A 27500-nucleotide genomic window follows, 5' to 3' on the forward strand; every position below is an offset into this window, starting at 1 on the left:
ACAAATGCTCACAAATTTAAACACTCACGCATCTGTATATCCTGAGAACCTCTTTCCCTTTCCTTTTTTGGTGATAGGCTGCCCATCGTCATCCACAATAAAATCATCAATATCTGTGGGCCCAACACATATTTATATTAAGACATCATTACAGCTTCACAATCAATATTAGCATTTTTTCTTGTTTTAGATTGGTATCAACCTGACTCCTCCTCATCGCCTTCCTCATCCTCATCTGGTTGTTGAATGGGTTCGTCTACAGCCTCGCCTTCCTCCAGCTCCCCCTCCCCATCCATATGAAAGATCTCATCAGCAATGAGATCTTTCTCATCGTCATCTTCATCATCATCCAGAGTTTTAACACGGTCATATTTCTTCTTCTGTAAAAAAAAAAAAAGGGGATGGTTAAAGGTTAAGGATGGTTTTAGTTAGCATAAACACAGAACACTAGGCTACACAGGAGGGAAATAGTCATTTCTTACCCTCCTTTTTACTTTTACACCAAGATTTTCCTCAATCAAGTCAAGATCATCGTCATCCAGGCAGTCATCATAAGCTGCAGAAACAAAACAATTTTCAGTAAAGTGAAACAGTTCCAGGATAAGCCCACTGCAGTATAAAGAATATATAAATGAATACAACTGCTCATTATTATTCTATGTGGCCCAGAGGTGTCAGGATAAGGGGCCGCTTCCAGCAGCTATATATTTTGGTCTACTTTTGGTTTTGTTACTGCTCTGTGTGTTTTATTTTTATTCTTTTAGCATTTATCTTTAGAGTTTGTGCACCTCAGAAAGATTTTTGAATTACTAAATATAATTGTAAACCATCTTAGTATTTGAATCATGATAAATTGGATTCATTGTTTAAAATAACACTTTTTTCAATTTTAACATTGGCTCCTTCGAATCGCATCTAGAAAAGCACATACAGAGCCCAACATAATCAGGTGGCTTTATCCAACCTCCATCTGTTATGTTGCATTTGGAAATGAGACAGACAGAAAATGGATTCCAGTTTAATTAGACTCTTGATACAAGGACAAATGCTATCCATACCAAACACTAATGAAAGCGGCTAGAAAGTTTGGCCTTTTGGTCTTTCCTTCATTTCACAGAAAAGGTAAAGTCCTGTTTCATCAACTGTTTAGTGCGACTTCCCTCTAACTCCCATTAACTGCTTGTAATGTTGCCAAGCTTAAATTAATAAATGCAGAGTGGTTCGCTACATTTCACATCCACACAGAAATCAGTTTTGCTGCAAGATGTTGCAACCGTATACAATAGTATACCGGCTAGGACTGCAAATAATGATTATTTTACAAATCGATTAATCTGTCAATTATTTTTTCAATTAATTGATTAATAATCAGATAGCAAAAGGTTCCTTAAAGAAGACTTTTTTGTCACATTAAAGCAGGTGAAACTAAAACTTTGGGAGTTTTGGTCAGAGCATATTGACAGACGGAAGTATATTAAATGCTAAATGTTTACATATTTTTGCACTATTTTGGTATAATCACTGCTCTAAGTGGGTTGCTCTGTAAGCTAAAAGCATATTAAAGAGTCTCTATACTCCATTTATTGATGAATAGATTACTAAATAAGCTGACAATGAATTTTTTTTTATTTAATACAGCTGAGACTAATTGTTAAAATATAATGATTAACTACTTTTAAAATATTTAAACCCATATGATCATTTTTTTTATATATATTTAAACCGTTATGATAATGGAAAGATCCTTTTGATACCAGAGAAAACGGCAGTTAAAAAAAAGCCAATTTTTTTGTTAGTTCATGGATAAAAATCAATCAACCTTAGATTACATCATTCACTTCCGGCCCTGGCAGGAATACATTAATTGAAACAGTCGTCATGATTGGTCTTGAAAATTTGAATCCATATGATTTTATGTGCAAAAAAAAAAAACTGCAGCAAGACCGGTAACAATACCTCTGTGGTATAATATTTCTGTAGAACGTACAATAACAAAATTCTGGAAAAGTATTTTCACAAATTTCTGTTTTAGAAGATATTTCAGAACAGAACAGAACAGAACTGCAAACTCTGAACCAGAGCATCACTAATTAATAATAAGAAAACATAAACTATTGGTAAAAATCGAATTTAAGTACATATGAAATGATTACTTCGAGCATTAGAACCTTTCAATATTTGAATACGGTAGTCGATATTGTTCAAATGAAAAACCCTGTTGACTTACTGCGCTTTTTCCGTCGATGTTTTACTTCCTCCTCAGAGTCGCTTCCTCCGCCACTTCCACTTTTTTCAGCCTCTTCCTCCTCCTCTACATCATCATCGTCATCAATTAATCCACGTAAATTTCCATGTTCATCCTGCTCCTCAGGGTTCTCCACATCCTCTTCTTCATCTGCAGTGAAACAACAAGTCAGGTGTACAAATGCCCTCCAATGGAAACAGCATATCATGTCCAGAAGCTTTTAGATCTTACCATCTTCCTCCACAAATCTCTGGGTCTTCTTAGGTTTAAGGTCGCTCTCTTCGAACTCTTCCTCTGATTCCTCGGCCTCGCTGTCGATAAAGTCTGACATGTTCCTGGGGGGGGGGGGGCAAAAAAAAAAAGGATGTAGGAAGGCTTCCCTGACACCTTGCATGTATCACAGCAACAACAGATTGGAAAGAGACTCATTATGATAACCGAGTTAAATTCACAAAGCTAATATACTTTCATCTGAGTTTCTTTAAAACCATATATATTCTAAACTTGGTCATCTATTAAATTTCTAAGGTCTCTTACTGATGTTGCTCTATCTGACCACTTTTTTATCTTTAAAGTTGAAGGGAAGCGGTTGTTCCAACTTTTGCATTTGCGAATTCTCCCGAGTGGGGCCCGACTTTACAGGAGTGAATGAAGTGAATGTGTTTGGTCGTTTATCAAGGGGGCGGGATTGTTGTGGCGGAAGGGTTGCAAGCAAGTTTGATTGTAACTAGTTTCTCGGAAGCATCTTGCTATCCAGTTAGCAACTTAGTGCTAGTAGGTTCCCAATGGGAAATTATATTGGGATCAAGTAGCACTTACCAACGACAGTGTCAAGGATCGCTATGGACAGTGGAAACATGCAAGAGGAGGAGAGTGTTTTTTTTTTTTTGTCGGAGCTCGTGGATGAGTCACCTCCGTCATACATTTTTTATTTAGAGTAGGAAAGCAGGGACAAAGTTGTTGTGGAAGAGGACGCCAGGGCGGCAGAAGCTTGGTTTGGTGTAGAATAGGGGTGTGCAAAATAATCGTGATGATGATGCATCGTGATTCTAATTTTCGTGATCTACTGCATCGATTCTTGATGCCAAGAATCGATTATTAATTTTAAAAAATGAATAAATAAAATTGCATGAATGGTTGGCGAACATCAGCCAAAAACAAGTGCAATACCACTTCCAGTCCAGTAGATGTCGCTGCAAATGTGTTGACGCACGCTGCCTTGTGTCACAAGCATTCCCGGCCGTGGGATACTGTGTCGAGTCATTAAAAAACAAAACATGGAGGAGAAAATATTGCAATGCATCGCAATAATTCAAGTATCGTGATGCATCGTGATAGAATCGCATCGTGGCCTGTGAATCGTGATTCGAATCGAATCGTGACTTCTTTGGCGATACCCACCCCTAGTGTAGAAGGCTTACAGCCGTACATGTTTGAGCCCTTGCCTCGCAACGCTGCCAGTTCTGTAAGCTCTACGCCTGCCGAAGACACAGACGTCCATCCCCGTGAACACTGGGACGGAACTAAATGGTAAAGTAAAAGATTCTTTTTTCTTATTTCAACCTTTTCGTATATTAGCTGGGACATATGAATCAAGATGCTATGACTAAAAAAAATTTGATTGACAGATGACCGTTGATTAATGATTGGCCAAACTTAGGTGTTCAAGCTGACGTATTACTAACTGGCTTGCATAAAATAACGAAAAAACCCACAGATTTTAAGGCAGGATTTCTTTTTAAATAGAAATTTTCTAAATTTTGGAACAATACAGTCTGATAAAGAGTACATTTATATACATGTTTAAGCCAGAATGATTTGACATTTATATATGATTTCCCTACGACTTTAAAAGCACAATTTCTAGTAACTGCCAAAGAAACATTATAAGATCTTTAAGGACAGTGCTACCACAACCTCAACCGCATTTACTCTTCTAATACTTCATTTTCCTGTAACTTAGAAGATAAACTAGATGATAACCATCAGACTGGACTCTAGGTTACCATAATATCTATAGAGAGTTTACAGCTCTAACTTCCAGCTAAAAATGCAAGGGAGTCAATGTTCTTGCAGATTATCAACAAAAGACATGAATAATGCCCATGCCAGGCGATCCATTGAATAATCCTTTTTTGTTTGTAATCATTTAGTTAAAACCAAGGATTTGTTTTAACCAACACTTTGTTTATCCTTCAATAATTCAAACTAACTTCAGTTCATCCCTTTTGTTCTCAGGCACCAACTCATAACTAAGAAACCAGCTCTCAGTTTAACACCACTAGTTGCAAAAATTTAGGCTGTGTCCGGCATATCCGCCCTAATTACTATATAGGGCACTATATTGTGTATACGCCATTATAAATTAGTTTTCAACTGTCTAGTGGATGAAAAAGTAGTTGACTTGAAATTTCCCACAATGAACCTTGAAAAGCAGTGACAATCCATGGTCACTAGATAAGAAGATTCATCCCAGAACGCTTTGCTCTAAGGACAGCTCTCCTCGTAAAGCATTATGGGATGTGTTGTCACATTGGTCCACAACAAATAAGAAAAATTGTGTAGGCACCGTCTGGGGAGGCGGAGTTACTCAGTTAACTGAGTTTACTATAAAGTTCACTATATGGTCCCCGCTCTATATAGGGATTGACGGATTAGGGGGTTCGGGCAGACGCTCGGACACAGCCTTAGTGTGTTATATTTTCATTGTTTGTTGTGAAAAACATTCTAAATGGATGTTTCACAGCACGCCCTATAAATTCAGGTCATCTCCCAGAGGGGGGATCGAGATCAAGGCTTCTTTTTTATTAAAAAGTATATTTCATTTGTTTTTTATTATGAAGTTTAACTAAAACGAAAATCAATTAATTGGATTTTGTAGGAAAAAAAAGAAAGAAAAAAACTAAACAGAGATTTATTACCCAGCCCTAGCTTTATGCCAAATTTAACCATTGGACAGGTTAGCATGCAATTCTATCAATGGAGCCTCTGATCTCAACACTATCTGGTCATGAAATCAGTCTGCCTACTTCTTTATTGGGTTGGCTTTTCTGCTACAGCATAGACTGGTTTAAAGCGTACTCTAAGGACAGGGACTTTTTTTGTGTGGATAGGTAACCTTTATCGGTAGACAACTCGGGTCCTTCCTATTTATTATCCTTAAGCTTTCCCAAGCTTATATGAAAAAAAAAAAATAGAAGCTAAATTACTGTAACTTTGCAGACCACATATAGCTCTGTGTAGTGTAATGTTATGTTCTTTGACAACTATAGTTTGATGTAGAGCAGCAACTAACAATTCTTTGCAAATCGATTAATCTGTTGATTATTTTTTTTTATTAATCAATCAATAACTGGTCAGCCAAAGGTTCCTTAAATTAGACTATTTATTGAACTAACCTTGTGAAACTAAAGAACACTTTCCACTTGAGGAGTTTTGTGTTGAAGATATTGACAGGCGAAAAGAGATTTTTTTTTTTTTACCTGAATGCAAAATGTTTACAAATGTATATATTTTTTTCATTTTGGTATAGTTACAGCTCTAAGTGGGTTGCTCTGTTAGCTAAATGCATGTTTTAAAGTCTCTATACTAAAGTTAAAGAATAAACGATTATTAAATTAGTTGATGATTATTTCAATAATCGATCAATCGCGATTAATCAGAATCATTAATTCAGCCCTAGTTTAAAATGGGTTATAATGGTGATAATGAGTCTTCTGTAAAATAAACTACATATTTTTTCATATGGCCAACCTCCTATGTCATAATATGCTTCTATATTCTCTTTTACAGTTAAGTAGTGAGCTTTCCTTAATGTTTATGATGTTTTTTAACACGAGAAGGTTGTATTTTAAAACTAAGAACCTAAAAATATAATGCATTGACTTATTAGGCTATGGATGTGACTGAACATTAAAATATTACAATTATGCACACAAAGTGAAAATATATTTTAATTAAACAGGGAGCTGCCTGTCCTGGTAGCTTATATACTGCACCTAAACCAACGGTGTTATTCGATTATTTACAGTTAATCAGAACGTTAGTTAGTTGGTACTGGGAAAAATGCTAGTGCTAATGTCCTGCTTAGGTTGACATTACTTCGAAAAGACTAAGCATATCGGCCAGGGAAAAAAGAGAGTAACATTTTGAGCTTGTCTCGTCGCTTGGATAGTGATTTTCAGGCTCCGTCAGTTGTAATACCAGCGTTACAACAAGAGAAACAATGCTTCACAAACCATGTAATACAAGTGTGTCGCAGTGCGCAGCTCCAACATAGCCGGAGTTAACCACCAGTCAAACAACTACCAAACCAATTATTGCCAACATTATCCACATGTACAAACTGTAATATAACAAGTACGAAACATTTACTTGAAGAAAAAAAAGACACGTAGTTGAATGTTACAACCTGTATCAACAGCACTATTTCATGACGCTAATAGTTCTAGCAGAGTTAGCTAGTGATAAATCGTCCTACATTAGGGTTTACTCTATATTCGAACCGATTACATGGATCATTTAAAAAGCAAAACGTTATTTTCTATAGAAGTCTGGTTGCCTTGGGGTTTGCAAAACCCTGCCTTGGGGTAGCAGAAAATAACCCGTTGCTTTTGATGCTAGCGTTAGCAAACTTAGCGCGTTAGCATAGCGCTGTTAGCTTCAACAAAAACAATCCTCGCTGGGTTTAGCAAGCGTTAGCGGTACGTCAGAAAATTATGGTAATTCTAAGAAGCCATAAATAGTGTTGAACTTACACGGCGTTGTGTAGTGATATAGTCCGAATTTGGTTTTGATAAAAGCTACTTTATGCTGTGTTTTGCCTAATAAAAATGGCCGAGGACAAGCGGCGTGATGACAATTCCGGTGTAATCTACCTTCTTCTTTTGCTTTGATGTCATACCAACTTTATGGCGCATTACCGCCACCTAATGGACGTTCTTCTTTTTGTTTTTTGTCCAAGATTTTATCTGATGTTATTCTTTTACCCGCCGAAATATGTCATTAAATAACATTTCTAATACATTTTGATTCGAGTAAACAAATGTATTGTTCCTGATGGGAAATTAAACCTTGTTGTAACTCATAGTTTTTCAAAAAATGCTTGTAAATGCTAAAGACAGGAGAAATCTACAGAACAGTGTATATTCAGTAGCCTTTGACTGAAGACCCTGGGTAATACTCTTCATTTTTTGCAGGTGTCTTCTTCTCAAAATCATCTCCAGAGGTTCTAAATAAGTTCATAAAATAATTTGCTGGCTCCTACCCCAATAAAACTGTTGTTTTGTAGATGACTGCAAATACTAAAAACCCTAAGCTTAAGAAGTAGTCTGCCATATCTTTTTATGTAGAAAGCTTCTTAGTTACAATAATAAAAAATCTTAAGTAGATGTCACATAGTTAAAGTAAGTAGTAAGTACAATTTAATCAAATAATAAAAAAATAATAGATGGAAGAACTTTCAGGACTGACATAATTAGATTCTGTATTTTTTTTATTTTATATTTGCATATTACTAGGTATAATTGTTTACTGTTTTTTTTTTTTCGCCATCCACCTGGGACATTTGGAATTACCAGTATATCAAAAAGGACTGAATGACACAAAAAATCAATAAAGAAATGTCATTGACCGCGTTGTGTTTGGCCATCCAGTACAGCAGGTGGTGCTGGTGTGCGTCATGAAGACCAATAGGCTACACAGGAAGAAATCGAATTAGACAGTATTAGCATCAGCAGCCAGCCTGACAGGATTCGGTCTAAGAAAATAGCAGGTACAGTTGTCTAAAATATATTTTTTAAACGAGAATGTGTCCCTCTTACTGCAAATCTGACTCGAGAAAGACACACTGATGAGTAAACCAGGGAAGCGCCTGTTAATCCCCCCTTTGTTTTTGTGTCTCTCCCGGTTGATGGTTAGCTTTGATGCTAAGCTAAATGCTGGCGCTTCCGCTGTTGCGTCGTTTGTTTTTATTTCAAACCGACTGCGTGGAGATAATTTAATGAACTTGACTAATTTATTATGCGTATACTTTTTGAACGGAATTGTAACTAAATATTTTCCTCATTTTTACTGTTTTATAGCCAAACCAAACTCTAAAAACGCTTTTATGCTAACGTTTGCCGCTGTCATGTATACTATCTATCATAATGATATCTATCAGTCTTAGCCTTTTTAATCTTAGTTTTATTTATCATGCTTTTCATTATATATTAGTATTTTTTTTAAACATTTGATAAGCATAAAGATTGGGATAGCACAATAGGATTAAAGGATACTGGGTTTTAAAGAGCCCAAGTCCATTGTACATTATTACTAACTTTAAAGGAGCCAGGCCTTTTCTGTAATGTCTGTGTAAAACACTGGCCATCAGGCTTTCAGAGGCTTTTGCTGTGCAGCTTGACTGTTTCCCTCCTCATCTTCTGTTCTATACCAGTAGCTGACATGCCAGGACATATTCGGTGTAAAGTATAGACAATCCAGCAAAGTGTCAGAAAGTCCGAAGCAGGTCTATTTCAATCACTAGCTGATTAACAGTTTCTGAAAGTCATGTTTTAAGAAAGTAGAGGGGGGAAAAGTCTTTTAAAATAAACAATACAAATATATCCAATATCTAAACCCATAACTTATTGAAGACATAAAAAACGGGATTCCACCAAAATTCAGGGTTCTCAATCGAAAAGGTTAACTTGCCTTCTCCAGGTTGAGATCAGTTCATGTCTGAAGTGAAGGGTTCAAGTATGTCATGGTCCTTTCTATAAGTGAGGGGAAAATGGAAGTGATGAAAAGGGTTTGACAGAAAGATTAAGTGAGGCTGCTGCAGACAAGTGTCCATCTCTAAATGAACAAATATCCAGATAAATGAGCTTCCTTCGCAGAGTGGCCTGGCACACCCTTGGAGACGGGTCAAGGAGCATGACCATGTGGGCGAGGTTCAGAGTAGAGCCGCTTCTCTACAGTAAAAAGGATGATTTGTTTCAGATGTGTTCCAGACACATCCCACTGACAGGAGGCCCAGGGTACAGCCCGGGCGCATTGTAGAACGCCCTGAGCTTTCCCCAGATGAGATTGAGGAGGAGTTGTGTGAGATGAAGTCTAGACATCTCTTCGGAGACTGTTGCCCTTTAATCTGGTCACAGGTAATATTGAAGAAGAGTATGAGCTGAAGTGGCACAGAAGTTAGTTTGGAATCCAACAGGAAATGAAGGAATTCTAAATATTCATATTTATGCTTCACAGAAAAAAAAAAGCATCACTTTTTTTTTTGGTGCTTTTACTGATTGGTTTTTAGTTGCTTTGCTGGGTTCATTGCAGAGTTTTTATTTTTTATGTGCTGTTTTTAGTAGAGATTAAGGAAAAATTATTTGATTGGGATCAGTTTCACTAACATTTTCCTTCCCTTTCTTTCGCAGAATTAATTTTTTTTTATTGGATTTCCTCCTCACCTTCCACTGAGCGCTGCAGGACTGTTGGTATTTTAGCTTTTCATCTGACCTGCCAACATGCCAGCTGCACTTGCAGATTCCAGTCAGATCATTTGTGAGGTCTGGGCAAGCAATGTGGAAGAAGAAATGAGGAAGATCAGACAGATTATCCAAAGCTACAACTATGTTGCCATGGTAAGATCTCAACAGTTTATACTGTTCCTACATAGCTAAATTAAATATGTCCATCTTAAGATCTGTTAAATTTGCTCTGAGCTGTTAATGACTAGCTGATCCACTCTATGCTCTAATATCTGAAGCTAAGCTATATCCACACATACACAATAGTGTCTGAACCTGTAATGCTAACTAAGGTGCAACAGTAGCTTTTTCTTTTACTTTATGTTGTTTAAGTTTGTTAGATAATATATTTTGGGAGCAAATGTGTTTTACAGAATTCCTACTAATTCTGGAAAAAGCAAATAAAATTGTGATAGTTTTTTTCTAAGTATAAACATGTTTCCATCTTTTCTTTCTCCTTCCATTTATCTCCTTTTTGACTGGGTGACACCGAATGACTTATTTTAACAGATCAGCGAGATGAGCAATGTGGCATACCTGCTAACCAATGACCTCTTCCAACATTTCTTTTTTACCAGGACACAGAGTTCCCTGGGGTCGTCGTGCGGCCAATCGGAGAGTTTCGCAGCACGGTGGACTACCAGTACCAACTGCTGAGGTGCAACGTGGATCTCCTGAAAATCATCCAGCTTGGACTCACCTTCATGAATGAGGATGGCGATTATCCTCCAGGCATTACGACGTGGCAGTTCAACTTCAAATTCAACCTCACGTAGGTGGAAAATGTTTCTCTTGAGATTCAGCGTTAGATGATTTCTTGCTGTATTAGCTGTTTTTTTTTTATGTCTCATTCATTTACTTATCAGGCTGCCACATCACCAAAGAGCATATTTATTATAATGCAGACATCCTTGTGTTATAGATTATTTTTGTAGCATTTATGGACAGGAGCTGAAGTTTTCATTTACTAACAGGTGCCGACTTGGAACAGATGGACCCAGTATGGCTTCAGATTACTTTACCTTTAGGAATATGTCCATCTTTATCGTTAACAAGTTCAACTGTGAAGGAGCAAGACTGTAACTTAGCATCTGTCTCACTGGTTCAATTAGATACAAGCTCCACAAAGTGGAAATGAACAGTTTATTCTTGTAAAATCTGTACGTTTAATTTGAGCTTATCTTATGTCGACTCTAAACTGAATTCAGTCTTTTATTTTCTAGTTTTATTGGCTTGTATGGAGGGTCTTTAGTAAAATGCTTGGAGCTGATGTATTTGTTGTAATTTTTTACCCCACCACAGGGAAGATATGTATTCACAGGACTCCATAGACTTGCTGCAGAACTCTGGTCTGCAGTTCAAAAAGCATGAAGAAGAAGGAATCGACACGCTGTACTTCGCTGAGCTTCTCATGACGTCGGGCCTGGTGCTATGTGAAAACGTAAAGTGGCTCTCCTTCCACAGGTTGGTTGTTTTGAATCCAAGCAAATCCAGCCCTCATCGTTTGATAACCATCTACACTTTGAGTAACACGTTGTTTGATCTTTCAGCGGTTACGACTTTGGCTATCTGGTGAAGCTCCTGACAGATGCTCGCCTCCCTGAAGAGGAGCACGACTTCTTTCAGATCCTGAACTTGTTTTTTCCTGCAATTTATGACGTCAAGTACCTGATGAAGAGCTGCAAAAGTCTCAAGGTTTGCTGAAACGTATCAGTGTCATATTGGATTCATTTTAGTCATCAGAAGAGACTGGACTCACCTGCTTGCTGTGTTTGTGCTGCAGGGAGGCCTGCAGGAAGTAGCAGACCAGTTGGAACTGAAGAGGATCGGACGACAGCATCAGGCTGGATCTGACTCGTTGCTCACAGGGATGGCTTTCTTCAGGATGAAAGAGGTAAACTAAGCCCCAACCTCTGAAGCTGAGATCTGTTAAATTATTTTTCTCTTAAAGAAGCAAGAACAAATAAATCTAAATTAATTTATTCACTTGTTACAATACAGTATACAAGTTAAGTTAGTCTGAAGTGCGATTTGAGATAGACCAATGGCATCTGAGCCATCATGCTGCAAACATTTTTGCAGATAAGTTTTAAATTCAAATATTGTCTGTCCAGCTTTTCTTCGAAGACCACATTGATGACGCCAAGTACTGCGGGAGGCTGTATGGTCTCGGCTCTGGATCCAGCCAGCCACAGAACGGGATCTCCGGCTCGGGACAGGAGGAGACCAACAACAAACACTGAGCGTCTGATCGGACTCGCCTGTTTTTAAAAGACCACCGACCAATTTCTGCTCTCGAGTTCTTCAAAAAGACTTGTCTAAACATATCCGAGCGACTTTTTCTGTGGACTTGCAGCGGGAAGAGATCCTTCAGTGGCTGACTCGTTTCTTTCCATGTCGCTTTTTAAACGTGTCTCAGGCCAAACAAGTCAGATCTGTTTTTTTAAAACATGTTTGTTTTTACAGCGTGGGACCAGCTCCTGACATCCTGAGATTTTAAAGACTTCTCAGTTCTGATTCACCTCAGACAGATCCTCCCCAACCACCCCTTTTTTTTCCCCCTTTTCCCTACAGGGATTTTTTTTTAAGTTGTTGCTGAAAGGGCCTGTAAATAAAATGTATTATTTCAACCAAAATGCATGTTTTTGCTCATTCCAAATTATGTAAATATCCTTTGTGTTCCTCAGCAAAGTAGAACATAAAACTTGAGATAAAGAAGCTTTAACTTAAATCCATGTCTTGATGCAGTTTCATTGACTCAATTATTTTCAAAGATAGTTTTATTTCAGAAAAAGCTGTGAGTGAGGAGTTTGTTTCAGTCCAAATGAAAGCCGGATGTTGTCAGGAATCTTCGGGATGCTTTTAAGATGAAGGGACTTGTTCCATATTTTTGGAGCAGGTCTTTTGCTTGTTCTTGTAGAGCATCAGACATGGGAGAAGTCTTGCTGAGATGCAAGAGAACAAGGCAACATTCCACCACATCTGGGCGAGGAAACATCTGCAAGACCATAAATTTAAAGTTGTCATTTGCAATTCTTTGGATCCAGACTTGCCAACCCATTAGTCTCCTCATTAACTGCTAGTTATGTACCTTGATTGTGTTGGGAATGTTAGTCATCTCCTCTTGGAGTTTGGATATCTTTGAGGACAAAGAGAGAAACGTTTCCTGTTCTTCAGAACTGCAAACAAAGAAACGTCAAGAAAATAAGTCACAAAAAGGCCGAGCGCACCTGTTAAAACGTTCTGTTTGTACAAAATTAACCCTGTATGACTGTCACGCTTGAAGTGCACCTTCAATTTAAAAGTCATTGCCTATCCATCTTTTTCCAGCTTATTAGAGATTGGAGTGCAGGTGTAACTGATCCAGAAGGAAAACTCAGACATGTCTCCCTGCAGTAAAATAACTCATTCTGGGAATTCTGACCCTTGTCTAGGATGCCTGAAACATCAGCTCTTTCATTTGATACTGAAGAGAAGCGAGAGCATTCAGACTCACTGCATATGAAGTTCATTTCACCTTCTAAAGACTAGACAAGCAAATTATTATTTTTACCCGATCTTTGCTTACTGCACAAACAGCCTAGTTTATTCCTGCAGATGAGGACCTAATTGGTCTATCTCCTGCTCAAACCTGCTCAGAGGAGCCAACTAATAGTAATAAAAGCAGACAACTCTATTTATTCTAAAACTCACTAAATATTTGTACCATCACCGTTTGATAGGATTTTTTTTAAAAACGACACAGTCTATAGGAATTAACGTCCAAGGAATTCATGCTGAAGGTAACTGGAAATGGTGCGTATTGCTCTGGATCATGGGCCTATTAGTTTTCAGACAGAATCTACCAGAACTACAACAAACATTGAATAAAAAAAAAAAAAAAGACTTATTTTTTTAACACTGAGATTAGGTGATTACAATGTTATTTTAAGAACCTTTAATTTCAATGACAGTGAAAATAATGCAGTGAAGTTAATGAAACTAACCTCTGCGCTTCCTTAGCTGCTTCCTGCTGATCTGAGGATTGTGACTGACTGTCCGGTTGTCCTTGTCGGACTTGGCTGTGCTGTAGAACCATAGCGGACAGTCGCTCCTGGAGATCTCTTACAGATTTCTGAATAGCCTGACAGGCAGCATGGGGCTCAGACAGAAGCACCGACGGCTCAAAGTCAAGTTCTTTAGAGCTGCTGCTCCTTTTGCAGATGCTCTCCTCCAACTCCAGCGTTTCTGCAGTCGTCTCTTTGCTGTTTAACTCGTTCTCACCGTCTGAGCAGGTTCCATTTTTGACCTCCGAGTTCCCCCACCAGCACTCATAAAGACGATGGTAACAAACAAACGCCTGCAGGCTGCTGGCTTCAGCTTCAAAGTGTTGGAGGGTTTTGGAATGCTTGCTGGAAAATATCCCGACATCACCTGAATGACAAATAAATTGCTTCATTACTATTTAGGAAAATCCCTGCAGACTGCTTTCAAACCGGCTTAAATAAAATCTTAAAGACATTTTTTCTTTGCTTTGGGTGGGGTACCTTCGGGGAAGAGCAGCCGGCAGAACATTGCAGTGACACCAAAGTTTCCTGTCTCCCTGACCCAAGCCAAAGACTGCCACAGCTCTGCAATAAGCAGTTTATCATCGTTCTGTAACCAGCTGAGCAGGGAGCGAGTTAGATGGACTGACGAGTACAACAGGGCCTAAAGATGGGGACATGGACAAAATAAAAAAAAAAATCAGTCCATTTCCAGGTTTATGTTTAATTCTCTTTAGTCTTTTATTTTTTTTATTTTTATTTTTTTACATGTACCTGTCTGAGAGGGATACTAGCACCCCGTGCTGGAGTCTCCACAGACTTCAGCTCTTGTAGAAGAACCTCAGTGCTCAAATCTCCAGCTGAGTTTGGGAAAACCTGAAACTCTTCGTCCCAGATGTCTCTCACTCTGTCCTGCAGGGTGTTGGAACCTTTTAGCGTTGCCCACGGATGACTGGAGACACAGGAAGTTGGGGAGTAGACGCCGGAGCCTGCAAGCGTTACAGACAACAGCTCCGCCACACACAAGTGGAGTCTGTGGGCCTGCAGAGCAGAGAGATTCAGATTAGATGCATCTATCAATTCTGTTTTAGAGGAGGATTCAGGCTATGACAGGTCCTGACCAGTAGGGGGCTCTGGGAGCTCAGGACCTCCTGTGCGCCAACCCAGTCCTGAGCAGCTGCAAGGTCTTTGGCGCATCTTAGCGTCAGTGACTGAGCCAGAACTTTCTCTCCGGAGATTCTTGCCATATCGGCTGCAGTCCTCAGGGACGGGACGTCGTTTTTTTTGGAAATGACTTTGGCTGCATCGAAACTGCAGCCAGCAGCAAGGAAACTGAGACAAAAAAAGAGGCAGGAAAAAAAAAATAGGTTATTGTCACAGTCCAAATTCTGAGTCTAGTTCTGTTGTTCTGGGTTCTGACCATTTAGCAGCAGAAGATAAATGTCCATCTTTCTCCAGCACAGCAGCCCAACACGTGTAAAGATCCCTCAACAGAGGGTCCTCTGCTGAAAGCCGGGCCTTTGCCAAAGCTATGGCTTCCCTGAGAAACAAACGGAAGGAACGCCCTGTTAGACAGGAGCTTAGCGGAAACCATAAATTAAACAGCTTTAAAACAAAAGTCTTTACCAGGAATGCACTTCATTCTGATTTACATTGGCTTTCAAAACACTATCTTTACATATAAACCTTTTGAAAAAACAATCCAGCATTGTTCTTTCTGGACTCTGATGACTAATAGATCTGCTAATTTTTAACAGGTCCTGATAAAGTCTTTATTTGGACAAAGATCTTGAGTGGAGTTAAAATTTTAAGATACATAATACCCTCCGGCCTTATCCCCTCCCTTGAGTAAAGAAAATCTCAGCTGTCCTCCATGCTCCACAGTCAGGACAGTGACCCATTTCTGAGATGATAAACACGATTCAGATGGTTGGAACTTTGACATAACTGGGAGTTCTAATTAATTGGTCCTAAACAAACTTCAGATGGATGCATCGGGTTAATATTTAGCTCAAACTTATCCACTTTTTTGTATTATGTTTGAAAGTAAAGTGTGTGCCAGCAAACCAACTGTTTCCAGCGAGCTCTGCCAGTTCCAGTACCATAAAAAGGGAGCAGCCAGAAACTTTTTGACGGCTAAAAAAAAGAGCTTGGAGCTTGCTGAGGGTTTTAAGCTTAGAGTTGTGCCTCTAAGGAGGGATGCACAGTATTAATTGTGATAAAAGATTATTTTTTTTGTATTTACAAAGAACCAACAAATTCTGTTCAACAAAGTCTGTTCTAGTTAAGTGTGCAGCGGTGACTGGAGGCTCATCCACTAAAGCTACAACAGAAACACAAATAACTAAAAATAATTAATTTCTCAGCTCTTTAGGTCACTTGTTAATTTTAACAAACATGGAAAAACTAACCGGGTGATATCGTTTATTACTTTTTTCAAATCAAAATTAGCTTTGTCACCATAATTCAGAGTTAAAATAACAAGACATTTATGAAAATTAAAAAATGTTAAATTCTCAGACAAATCTGTAAAATTTTGAGCATATTTACAGTAGAAAAAAAATCTACAGTAAATAAACTAATACAACTGAGCCCCTTATTACTGTCCTCTATGTAAAAACACTGGGAGACACAGACCTGTAGAGCTTGTTGGATCTGAGCAGGTCGACAGCTTCATACACCTTGTTGAGTGACAGCAGGTGGGATGCTGCCTTCAGGAACTGCTCCTGCAGACACAGCTGTTTGACAAACGCCTCTACTGTACGGCGCCACACCTCAAAGCCAGCTGTGGGCAAGGGGAGAAACAGAGTTACCCAAAAGATAAAAACAGAAATAGAGAAACAAGAATACAGCAGGACCAACTCTGCATGCAAACTTGTTACCCATGGGAGCGATAGATAGCAGGTGGTCGTTCAGCTCTCCTCTTTCAGTGGCTAGCTGCAGCGCCCCCTGGAGGTCTCCGCTCCACAGCCGCAGATACGTGACAGAATCATAGTGGCCTGCCTCCACATGGCTCTCCTCTAATAGAAAAAATGTACAACAAAAGGTAATTTAAGCTTATAACAGGCTGAACAGCAGCAGCTGGAGGGAAAAGAAACCTCACAAACCTTCAGCCTCAAACATCCGGTAAAGGGCTTCTCTGTCATGAAACAAACCCAGATGGATGTAATCTCCTTTGCCTGGGACACAGCCTGCAGGTGGTGCTGAAAGAACACACAAAAAACTTAAATCAACAAGTGTAATTTCTAAGTTGGAAGTTGATGCAGATATACTGATATGATTTCCATCTGGATCAACACCTTTTGACTAAAAAGTTTAATGTATGTCACAAAAAAAAAGCTTTGTACTTGGTCAAGTTGCAGCCAAATATCTTCATGAGACAGACCAGTGCAAAGCAGCGTATAATTATGATCGGGAAGTTAATTATTTTGTATTCAGGCCTCAACATCCTTTAAAACATCCAGTACATCCATTGGAATAAAATAGAAAATACCTTTATGGTCCCACAATGGGGGAATTCTGGTGTTTACAGCAGCAAAAAGATTATAGAGAAAATGATCACACAAATATTAACCTTAGAAAAAACAATAAAAAAAAAAAAACAATTATCATTTGAATAATTTTGTAGAAATCCTTATTTAAAAACAATCAAATCTGAGCCCGAATCATGTAATGCTTCCATATACTGAGACGGGCCCAGCACTGAAAGAGGGGCAGAGTTTGAGAAGAGTTTCTGTTTCTGTTTTTTTTTTTAATGGAGCTGCTGAGTCCAACAAATGAATGACTGACATTTCTGAAGCAAACATAATAACTATTTGAAAAGGTAAAATGTACAGCTCAACTATAAGAGTCACAATTTGATGAGCTGCACCAGATTGTAGCATAAGCCAATTCATATCTGCAGTCCCTTCTCACCATCGGAGTTTCTGACTGAAGCCAGAGTCACGCAGTCTTGCAGCAGCTCCTCTTTAGGCCTGTGGTCCATGGATGTACTGAGGGGCAGCATGGAGCGAGGCTTTTTCTTCTTCAGCAGATCTGATGAAGCATCAGAGAAGATATCATGAGATATTCACAAACTAAGGGTCTAATACTTGCATTAAACTGAGAAAAAAAAACAGGTTAATTTTTACCAACTAACAGTTAAAAAATAATCTTTATTTCTTCATGTGTCTAAAGAGTTTAAATCACAGACCTGGTTTCTCTTTACTTTTTGCAGCAGAAGTGGGTTTCCTCTGCATCTCAGGAGCTGCTGAAAATAAAAGATGTATTTTTTCATATGCTATTAACTGAGACCTGCTTGCATTATCTAATATATTGTTACCTGCTGGAGAATCCAGGCTGTTTGTTGAGATTACTTCTTCCTCTTCATCTTCAACAGAGGGACCCTGCTCTATCGTCACCTTTCCTTCAGCCACTACATTTCCATTTAGCTTTGGCTCAACCGGTCCTCCGGATCCAGTGTTCTTCTTTCTCTGCTTCTTCTCTTGCAGCAGAACCATCTTCTTCCCTGAGATTAAACCACAGCACAATGTTATATGAAGTGGTTTTACTGATATCCAGATGCCTATTTCGTGCCTACCTTTACCTTTAGGAGGCTTTGTGAACTCCTGCTCAGACACCCTCCACTCGTGAACCGTAAAGTCTTTCCCTGCAGTCCAAATCACATCTGGATCAACCGGAGACCAATCCACACACAGCAAATAACCAGTGTGGCCGCGGTAGTTGGAGATAGCTGCCTCCTCTTGGACATCCCACACCTACATAGAGGGACACAACACAATAGTCCACTGTAATGATTAGAAATGGATGGATCACTTTGGGAACATTTTATGTTGTTTCAGACTTTCTACATATCTTTAATTTTTAAGACTCAAATCTTTTATTCCCAGATTTCTTTTTAACCCATATTCAAAGTATGACGATGGATGTTTCTGTTTTAAGCCGCCATTTCTATAGAAACTAGGCCTCAAAGGCCAGAAAAGGTGACGAAACTGGATATATGTGTGTCTGGATCACTAAAAGGAGTAGATTGTTTACTGGACAAATGGCTAATCGATCAACACTCATATGGATAAAATTATGGATGAACTGACAGACAGAGGGCTTGCTTACAAAATTTGAGATGTGAGCTTATATGACCAGAAGCATGGAGAACAGGTTTGATTGATTCAAGGTTTGATGGTGAATAAAGTTTGAAAATACATTTTAAGAAAGGAAAAATAGTTCATTTTCCCTGTAAAGTAATTACAGGATAATGTTTCCCTTTAACGACAACCCTTTCAGACACTTAGACAGGTATGGGGCATTGCAGTCTAACAAAGGAAGCCAAACAACCCCCATACCAAAGGGGTGGACCCCTTCATCAGTTTAAATTTGCATGTTTTCAAAACAAACAAATGGTTTTGATGGGCTACTGTATAAAACCTCGAACCTAACGGTATTCCTAACATTTTGAATTGAAAAAGCTTCGTGGATGGGAAGCAAAAAGTCCAGTGGATTGTTTTTTAACTTTCTTTTTTTGGAATGACCATGACCTAGATGACTGAGAATCTTCACCAGCACCTGTAAAGTAACAGCACATCCTGTTACTATCCAGTTCCATTTTCATACAGACCTGAGCGGTGCCGTCGTACGAGGCAGTGACCAGTCGGCCGCTGTGGTGTGGACTCCAGGCCATGCCGGTGATTTTAGCCGTGTGCCCAGGCAGCCTACGATATGGCTCAGTCAGCAGCACTGGGCTCTCAGGGGGATTTTCTGTGGAAACAAACAAAAAAAAGAAAGAAATCAAAATTTTCTACAAACGGAAAACTGATATCAAACAATTTCATAAAATCAGTGTCAAACTATTCTGACAACACTACTTAAAGTGTTGTTGTTGTTGTTAAGTAAAGAATATAAAATTAGCCACTCCAGTGAACAGATTAAGAAAAAGGAGAACCTCATTAGAAAGGAAAAAAATATTTTTAATTGTGTTGTGTTGACAGATGTCAGCAAACTATTCAGCCCTGAAAAAAAGGGTTTGAGTTATCAGCAAATGACAAGAAGGCTGAACTTAAAAGAGTAAAGATCATTTCATTCCTTTGAAAATATTTCATTGAGACTCATATGTCCTAAGTGTCGTAAACAGTCATTTTACATTATCATACTGTTTAGCCAATCAGTAGTAGATCATCTCCCCAAACATAAATACCCAAAATGTTAAAGGTCACAGAGTGAATAAGGCAGAGATGAGAAAGAAATTAAAGTACTTAATCATCAGCTATAGCAACTGATAAACAGCATAATTATTATCCAGTTCAGCTCAAAGTTAGCAGATCCAGGAAATCTTAGAGTTAAAGTAACAATCTACTTTTTTGGATACACACAGGGTCTGCTAGTTATTGAAGTAAAAGCTCAAATAATTTTCTTATTGTTTAGAAATAATTATTAAGTTATAAATTCAACCTGGGACACCATCTCTGGTAAGAATAGTCCGTAAAAAAAAAAAAGCTAGATGAAAAAGCATTTGGAATATTTTGGTAAACCTGCAAATTCCTAAAAGATAAACTAGAAATGCAAAAGCATGGTATCATTATCATTGAATATCTATTTGAAACGGAGCAATGCATGGTTAGAATGTTTCTGATTAAATAAGAAGATGCTCAAACCTAAGACAGTTTTGAGATCGTGCACGTAGACGATGGCGTTACTGGAGCCTGAGGCCAGCAGGCAGTGGAGTTCAGGTGTAGAGCCATGGTCAGGATGCCACTGTAACGTGTTGATGATCTTGTGGTGCTGCTGGATGCTGCACAGCAGCTTCAGACTTGGAGCCTGGTAAACATCGATGCTCCTGCAGAAGAGAGAAAAGGGTCGGACCTTCAGAAAGACTCGGGGAGAAAGAAATATGTGCTTTGACCACAAAGTGGGAGGTTCCTATGAAGGAACTTTGAAATGAGACTTGAAGTAAAGTGTTGCAGCAGCTCTGCTTGATCGAAAACCAACTATTAAAACAACTAAACTGATGCCACTTATTTGACTTTTTATATGCTGCACTGGAATCATATCAAGATATTTTGCTATACAATCAGCCACACACACAAAACTGATTTCTGGAATTAAAAAAGGAAGTGTGGGAACTCTTCATTGTTTTCCGTTCTATTTAGGCCTACTGTCGGTCATATTGCAACTTGATGACCAAAATTGGTCTAAACTTTCCTCTCTAGCTCAGTGAGTTGTTGATATTGCAGAATCAGAGTAAGGGTTAGTACAGCTAAGCAAAAAAAGATTGTTAGGACTATTTTACAGTAAAAAAAAAAAATAACACCAGGCTCATTAAAGGAGCTTGTGGTGAATGAAAAAGCAACAGACCAAAAATATTATTTAAAAAATATCATTAAAAAACAAAATGATTTAATCTAAACTATTACATTAAATAGGGTAAAAACACAAGCAACAAAATGTTAACTTTTTCAATTTGAGTCTCACAAAAGATGTAGGCTTTCACCACAAAATGTGGTTAATTGAAATAGTTCAAGAAAAAAAAAAATCTTAAGGTGTAAAGGGTCTGGAGTTAAAGAGGACTGATTAAAACAAAAAGCAGTCACTGCACTAAATGGAAGTTCTGGAGGGTCAAAAAAAAAAAAAGAAAAAAAAAAAGAAATACCTGACCGTTGACTATGGTAACTTTATGGAAAGCTTTTTTTCAGAGGTGCTGATCTGTATCATCTAAGCTGCTTCACATTAGCAACAAGGATTCAGAAATCAGAGCAGAAAGTGATGTCAGCTCCTCAACAGTTCAGAGAGAACTGGTCTTCTTATTCTGTTCTTCCTGTATCTCAAGCTAAATTTGGACAAATTGAGGCTTGGAGGGTGACTAGATCATGTCACTCACCCATCCTCGTTGCCAATGGCGACAACCTTCCCATCCGGCTTCCAGCTGAGGTCTGTGTGTGGAGACAACTTGTGCTGTTGAGACGGAAAACAGGTTCAGTGGAAACAAGTCAGAATATGGACTCTTTTAAAACTTCCATGCTTAAAAAAATACATATATATAAATATGTAAAATAGCAATGGTAAAATGGATTGTATAATTTAGCTTGCAATAGAGACACTTTATGCTCAAACTGCTTTACATTTTAGCGTGGCCTCCCTGATAAGCCCCTCCCACACATCCCACCTGGATGTTGTTGGTGTCTCTGATAAGCTTGTCGATATCTGATGCCTCTCCGTTTAGCCTCCATGGGTCGTGCTGCAGGATCACACCTTCACCAGCACAGCTGTACAGACTGTAGCTCTGCTTTCCTTCAGCACCTGACAAAAACAGGTTTCAGACAAAAAATCTCTTCCTAATGAGGAGCTGTGCTGTCGAAACTGGCATCAGGTTACAAGTATCAGGTGGTTTTATTATATTGCTAAGATGAGAAATAAATGATTGGCAGTGCAACAAAAGGGTTTGTCTCCTAATTACATGGAGAGCTTATTAAAAAACAGGCCTAAATTGGAAAGCAGCTTGACTTTAGCTCAGTTTATTTCTGAATTTATTTCACACCTATACAGGACTCTTTGCCAATTATGTAGGCTTAATATTTGATGTAGATATCTGCAGCTCCAGAAGCTTCTGAGAAAACAGCAGCTGTTCAATGGGAACTTACCAAATGACAGTGGAGGGACCAGGGGCCCCCAGGCCAATGTGTACACAGTCTTCCTGTGATAGGAGCTCGATATCTGAGGAGGCCTGTAGAGAACCAGAAATAACAGAATTAGAAAGACACAGTTGATGTCTAAATAGCCTGTCAGCTTTGAGAAGGAAAACCACTTTTTTATTTATTTCCACAGTTTAAAAAGAGAAGCAATTTGAAGTCTTAACATAGAAAACGACTGAATCTAATCGACAAAATAGAGGTAACATGCAGCTCATGCCAGACTTGGCTCAAACCACTGAGGGATATAATGAATAGAAACTATAACACATGAGCTGCCTTATTGACTCAGCAGTAAGTCAAAAGCAATTAGGAGAAGGACAGCGATGGAGTGAATTTTACTAATCCTGGCACAGAGGATCTTACTTGCTGGAAAAGACGTCATAGATCCCAACTTTTCCATCATCGGTTCCAAAGGCCAAGGATCCCTCTTTTTGCGGGTGCCATGCCAGCTGCGATGAAACCAAAAATAAATTAAAATCTCACAGCAGAACTCCTGTTAAGACTGCATAGGGCCTGATCACAGAAACGACAAGAAGAACAGCAAAAAATAACAGGAAAAAAAAGGTAGAAAACATAAAAAACAACAAGAAACGATATCAGGAATAAATAAAGGAAGGACAGATGAAAAAGGGTGAAGAAAAGTAAATAAATGAGGAAATGAGGACATGGGCATTCTTTTTTCATACCTATCCAGGCCTTGAAAACACTGGAATTCAATTTTAGCATTTTCCAGACATCATGTAAAAACGTAATGATGGCATAACAAGCATAAACTACAAAGACTTCCAAAGAGCATATTTCAAAATAATGTCTCAATGTATTTCTAATAAGTACAGTATCACCCATTCACATTCAGCATACTAAAAATACATTTGGCTCACAGAGCTGAGCAGACAGCTTAATTTTGTACTTTTAAGACTAAGCTTATAATAACATCCCTTCTTGATAAAGCTTATAGTTTCTTTTATCCTGAATCAGTTTTTACTAACTGGATGTACTCGCTTTCGTCCTTTTGACTTAAAAACCTGCTCAGAGCTCACCTGCTAATCCGGTTCTTTCCTAGACAGAGCCACCGATGGAGCTTGTTTGCCATTATCTTTTTAAACTTGGAAAGCATTTATGGATCAGTGCTTCCATCTTCCCTTTGTGTGTCTGCATCTGTCTTCTCTACACACAGTCAGCCTCAGCAGAAAGCAGCTCAAACTGAGCATTTGCATTTCCCTAATATCACTGAGGCCTAATTTCTTTGAATTGTATTGTAGCAGATTATTTCTCAAGGTTTAGAGACTATAATTAGGCCTAGATGTTTTCATACTAGGAAAATCTCTGTTGTTGCTGTAGACAGAAGGGGAATAAAGAAAATTTGTCAGCCTAGCAAAGCAGAATGATTCTTACCGCTGTGACCTTCGACTTGATTCCCTGCCAAAAGGATCTGACATCATACTGGTTCTGGGTGCTCAGTGTGTTCCACACTCGAATCAAGTTGTCGCCGACGCCCAGCGCCAAACAGCCGACACCCACGGGGGAGAAGGTCAGGGTGTAGATGTGGCCCCCCAGGGTGGGAAGGGTCCAGCAGCAACTCAGAGAGTTCAGGTCCCAGCATTTAATCTGAGATGTTTCAAAAAGAAAACATCCACTCTGTTACCCACCTGATGCTTCCGTGGTTTCAGGAGTGCAACTTCAGAATAACTCAAAAATAAAAACGCAGACTATAGTGCATGAGAAAGAAATACATTTCACATTTCTACAAGACAGCTGTTTCTAAATAAAGTGCAGCTCATGGTTATCCCTCAGAGTTTATATCAAACAGCAACTTTTAAAGCTTTTTTTTTTATTGCATCACATTAGGAGTGGAAAGGAGAGGTTACTTTGAAAGGCTATTTCTTTACAATAAAATAATCTTTAAAACTATGAATGACCACACATTCACTCATAGGCCTATATATATATATGATTCTAATGCAAAACTAGTTTAGTTTTTAGGTAAAAGCAGGTGACCCACCTCTCTGTCCATAGAAGTGCTGATCAGCAGCTCTTGGCCGTCCTGCAGCTGAACAGAACTCATGTTGAAAACAATCCGGCTGTGGTTCTGACCCTCAGAAGATGTTCCGAACAGACTCCACTTCTGCTTCCCAGTTTTGGTCAAATCCCACATCACCAACTCACCGCTGAACATATGAGAGATAGCATCAGCATTTTGGCTGAAAACTGCTTAAAAGCTGTTCACTGAAGCCCTACAACATTAGATTTTAGTTTTCTTGCAGAGACAGTCCAACAGCATTACAGATCATCTAACATGCTTAATTGTAGGTAACAGTAGTTTTGATTTATTTCAAAGCAAGCTAGAGTATTTTAAAGGCTCAACTTGTAGTTTTTTACATGATTAGACCTAACAGTTCCAGTCAAGTCTCAGGGAAGTTGAGTATCACTGTTCTTTTCTGGTTGTTTGGATACGACTGAAAATTTTTATCTTTTTTACTAGCAAAAAATAAATAAATAAAAAATACTAATCAGAAAAAGTCTTCAGTGACCTGATGCTACCCAAATTTTTGCCAGTGCAAATATTTCTGTAACCTTCAATTTTAATAAAAGCACTTCTTCCCATAACATTTTTCCCACTGACTAATACTTCTGTTTTAACTGTAAATTAATATTTTCAGACTTTACCACTGAATAAAAGGCTGGGAAACCTTACGGAGTATGATTTTAAGCTATAATAGAGTTTTTTTTTAAATCAGAACTCTGAAAAATTATCATTCTATTTAGTTTTAAATGGGAGATCTATCTTCCTGATCAACAATATTCATCCATGAGGAGTAGTTAGGTGTATTTTAATCTGAAAATTTTTACTCCCTGAATTTTTCAACCCTCTGTAAGGAACTCTGAACCTGAAGCAGCTGGAAACGAGCTGCATCGCTCGTCCCTTCGGCCAGTGGACGTTGAGCCAGATCCTCTCTTTTACCCCAGGGTCAACAGCAGAGCCTCTTCTCTTAAGAAACGGCAGCTTTAGAGTCATCACGCCTGTTAGGAGAGAGTGGAAAACAAGGAGGACTCAGCAATCAGCTCTCTAAAGAGATCTATATATAGAGTAGCTGAAGGAACAGTCTTCCAAATAATTTCATTCTAGCCTTAAACTTGTGGAGAGATTTCTTAAACTATATACCCTTCCATTACAATTGAACAAAAAAAAAAAAAAAAAGAAAATGTATGAAAAAAATTTTTTTTTTTAAAGAAATGCTCTTCCCTCACCTTTTCCCTTGGCAGTGCTCCAGATTCTCACCGTCTGGTCTTTGCTCCCAGAAGCCAGATAGCAGCCGGAATCTTCTCCTGTTGAAACTCCATTGTTTGCTGATTCATACCATATAGGCATTAGATTTAAATTGAGGTCATATATTTTTTTTAAATAATACATACCGGTATATACACATGTTTTAAGTTGACATGTTAAAGTTACCTTCGTGTTCATCAGCTCTGGCGTAAAGGGCCTCCTCTCCGATCTGAGGGGACCATGCCAGCGAATGGATCTCGTTGTCATGCCCCCGCAGACGCTGCATCACCTCGCCTTTTTTACTTATGTCAATCAGCACGATCATCCCGTCTTTGTACCTGCGTTGGTTTGTTTGTCATTACACAAGTTTCAATGGAACCATTTCACTGGAACTATTATTATTTAGAAATAATTCACTAAACCATCTTTTGATAATCCTTTACTTTTCTGTTCTGCAACAAAATACCCAAATTAATAAAGAGTGGTGCCTAGAGTAAACTCTTCTAAAAGGAGAGTTTCAATGGATTATACAGCATTTTGGGGCAAATGTTAAAGTGGGTAAATATCCTAACTTTTTATTGTAAGGAAACTGCAACAGACTTAAAATAATTTTTTTGTGATCACGTTTCGATCATGTATCGACTTAGGAGTCTTAGGCTACGTTCACACTGCAGGCCTTGATGCTCAATTCCGATTTTTTGTGAAATCAGATTTTTTTGCATTGCTGTTCACATTTCCAAATATATGCAACTTGTTTGTGATCTCCTTTTTGAACAGCATTTATACAACCCAAATGTCCCGCATGTGCAGTAGAGGACGCAATGACGTCACAAGCAAGCATGCTCTGTGTTTACAGAAGTAAACATGGATGGTAGTGCTGCAAAACTTTTAGTGACCTTTTCCAAACTTGAAAACTCAATCTTTCCACAATGGTTAAACATAAATAATACTCTCCGCATCATCGTCCGCCATGGTTGTTGTTTTCTTCTATGCCACTTCTGCGTAGCAAGAAGCAGAAGAGTGACCACTGTCGGGTATTAATGACATTCAGGTAGGATGGATGCGACCTGGCTGTTCAGACAAAGGTCGCATCTGAAAAGTTCAGTTTCGGATCGGATTCAGGACCACAGAGCCAAGCGGATTGGGTAACATTCGAAAAAAAAATCTGATCTGTGTTGTTCAGATCGTCATGAAAAGATCAGATCAAGCTTGCATATGGGCAAAAAAAAATCGGATTTGGTTCACTTTAGGCTGCGGTGTGAAACCAGCCTTTGTTAGTTCTGGAGGTTTGCAGTTCAGCGAGTTGTAGTTAGGAAAGTCAGGAGACTACTACTACTCACCGATAAATGTTAGTTAACAAACAGCAGGTAAACAATCAGAAGACAAACTGTGAAATATTCAAACTAGTAACCTCGCATAAAGCCACTATCTTCCACCCTTAATTGTGGAGTAAAGTGATGTGGAATGATCCACCTACCCTACAGCCACAGACTTCCAGCTGTGAGGAGAGCAGGTCAGGCAGAAAATGGTCCTTGGCTCAGGGAAGAAGCTGGTTGTGTCACCGGTGTGGAACCAGTGGCAGACCACCACTCCCTTTTCGTCACCCGATACCACCAGGTTTTTATCCACAGGGGACCAGTGCACTGCTGAGATGGCACTCTGATAAACACAAAACAACCCAATTTAATTCTGCCATGTGATCTAAAATTTTGCAGATAACTTATCTTAAACTATTAAAACCAAACATCAATCTACTATCCTGATTCAGCATAACAT

At 38.7% G+C, this 27500-nt stretch overlaps 3 protein-coding genes across 6 annotated transcripts in view; 1 reads left to right on the forward strand and 2 right to left on the reverse strand.

Moving 5' to 3' along the window:
- Positions 1-7146, reverse strand: part of supt6h (SPT6 homolog, histone chaperone and transcription elongation factor) — a 24860-nt gene extending 17714 nt beyond the window's left edge. The window contains exons 1-6 of the mRNA XM_038295771.1: positions 7003-7146; positions 2477-2580; positions 2228-2395; positions 483-556; positions 203-380; positions 29-113 (exon numbers count right to left, since the gene is read on the reverse strand). Of these exons, the coding sequence (XP_038151699.1) occupies positions 29-113; positions 203-380; positions 483-556; positions 2228-2395; positions 2477-2576 (605 nt within the window). The 5' untranslated portion in view covers positions 2577-2580; positions 7003-7146. The remainder of the gene's footprint in view (positions 1-28; positions 114-202; positions 381-482; positions 557-2227; positions 2396-2476; positions 2581-7002) is intronic.
- Positions 7147-7926: 780 nt separating this feature from the next.
- Positions 7927-12386, forward strand: cnot8 (CCR4-NOT transcription complex, subunit 8). Its single transcript, XM_038295795.1, has 7 exons — positions 7927-8018; positions 9658-9864; positions 10329-10522; positions 11053-11214; positions 11301-11445; positions 11534-11644; positions 11865-12386. Exons 2-7 carry the CDS (start codon positions 9748-9750, stop codon positions 11991-11993), a joined length of 858 nt encoding a protein of 285 aa, XP_038151723.1. The 5' UTR covers positions 7927-8018; positions 9658-9747; the 3' UTR covers positions 11994-12386.
- A 112-nt stretch (positions 12387-12498) lies between these two features.
- Positions 12499-27500, reverse strand: part of gemin5 (gem (nuclear organelle) associated protein 5) — a 16054-nt gene continuing 1052 nt past the window's right edge. Inside the window, exons 3-28 of one of the 4 annotated variants that reach the window (XM_038295794.1) lie at positions 27202-27383; positions 25911-26062; positions 25706-25783; positions 25345-25477; positions 24459-24624; positions 23852-24064; positions 22820-22905; positions 22406-22488; positions 21931-22064; positions 21646-21719; positions 20423-20604; positions 19390-19529; positions 18355-18532; positions 18097-18282; positions 17968-18024; positions 17691-17810; positions 16883-16978; positions 16658-16795; positions 16413-16560; positions 15196-15315; positions 14897-15107; positions 14550-14816; positions 14277-14439; positions 13737-14163; positions 12842-12929; positions 12499-12748 (exon numbers count right to left, since the gene is read on the reverse strand). In XM_038295794.1, coding sequence (XP_038151722.1) covers positions 12566-12748; positions 12842-12929; positions 13737-14163; positions 14277-14439; positions 14550-14816; positions 14897-15107; positions 15196-15315; positions 16413-16560; positions 16658-16795; positions 16883-16978; positions 17691-17810; positions 17968-18024; positions 18097-18282; positions 18355-18532; positions 19390-19529; positions 20423-20604; positions 21646-21719; positions 21931-22064; positions 22406-22488; positions 22820-22905; positions 23852-24064; positions 24459-24624; positions 25345-25477; positions 25706-25783; positions 25911-26062; positions 27202-27383 — 4005 coding nt within the window. In that variant the 3' untranslated portion in view covers positions 12499-12565. Of the gene's footprint in view, positions 12749-12841; positions 12930-13736; positions 14164-14276; positions 14440-14549; positions 14817-14896; positions 15108-15195; positions 15316-16412; positions 16561-16657; positions 16796-16882; positions 16979-17690; positions 17811-17967; positions 18025-18096; positions 18283-18354; positions 18533-19389; positions 19530-20422; positions 20605-21645; positions 21720-21930; positions 22065-22405; positions 22489-22819; positions 22906-23851; positions 24065-24458; positions 24625-25344; positions 25478-25705; positions 25805-25910; positions 26063-27201; positions 27384-27500 lie in introns of all 4 variants that reach the window. The other 3 variants (XM_038295793.1, XM_038295792.1, XM_038295791.1) reach the window with 3 other exon arrangements.

This window comes from Cyprinodon tularosa, unplaced genomic scaffold, assembly GCF_016077235.1.
Source record: "Cyprinodon tularosa strain WSP-4 unplaced genomic scaffold, ASM1607723v1 ctg36, whole genome shotgun sequence".
Classification (NCBI taxonomy): Eukaryota; Metazoa; Chordata; class Actinopteri; order Cyprinodontiformes; family Cyprinodontidae; genus Cyprinodon; species Cyprinodon tularosa.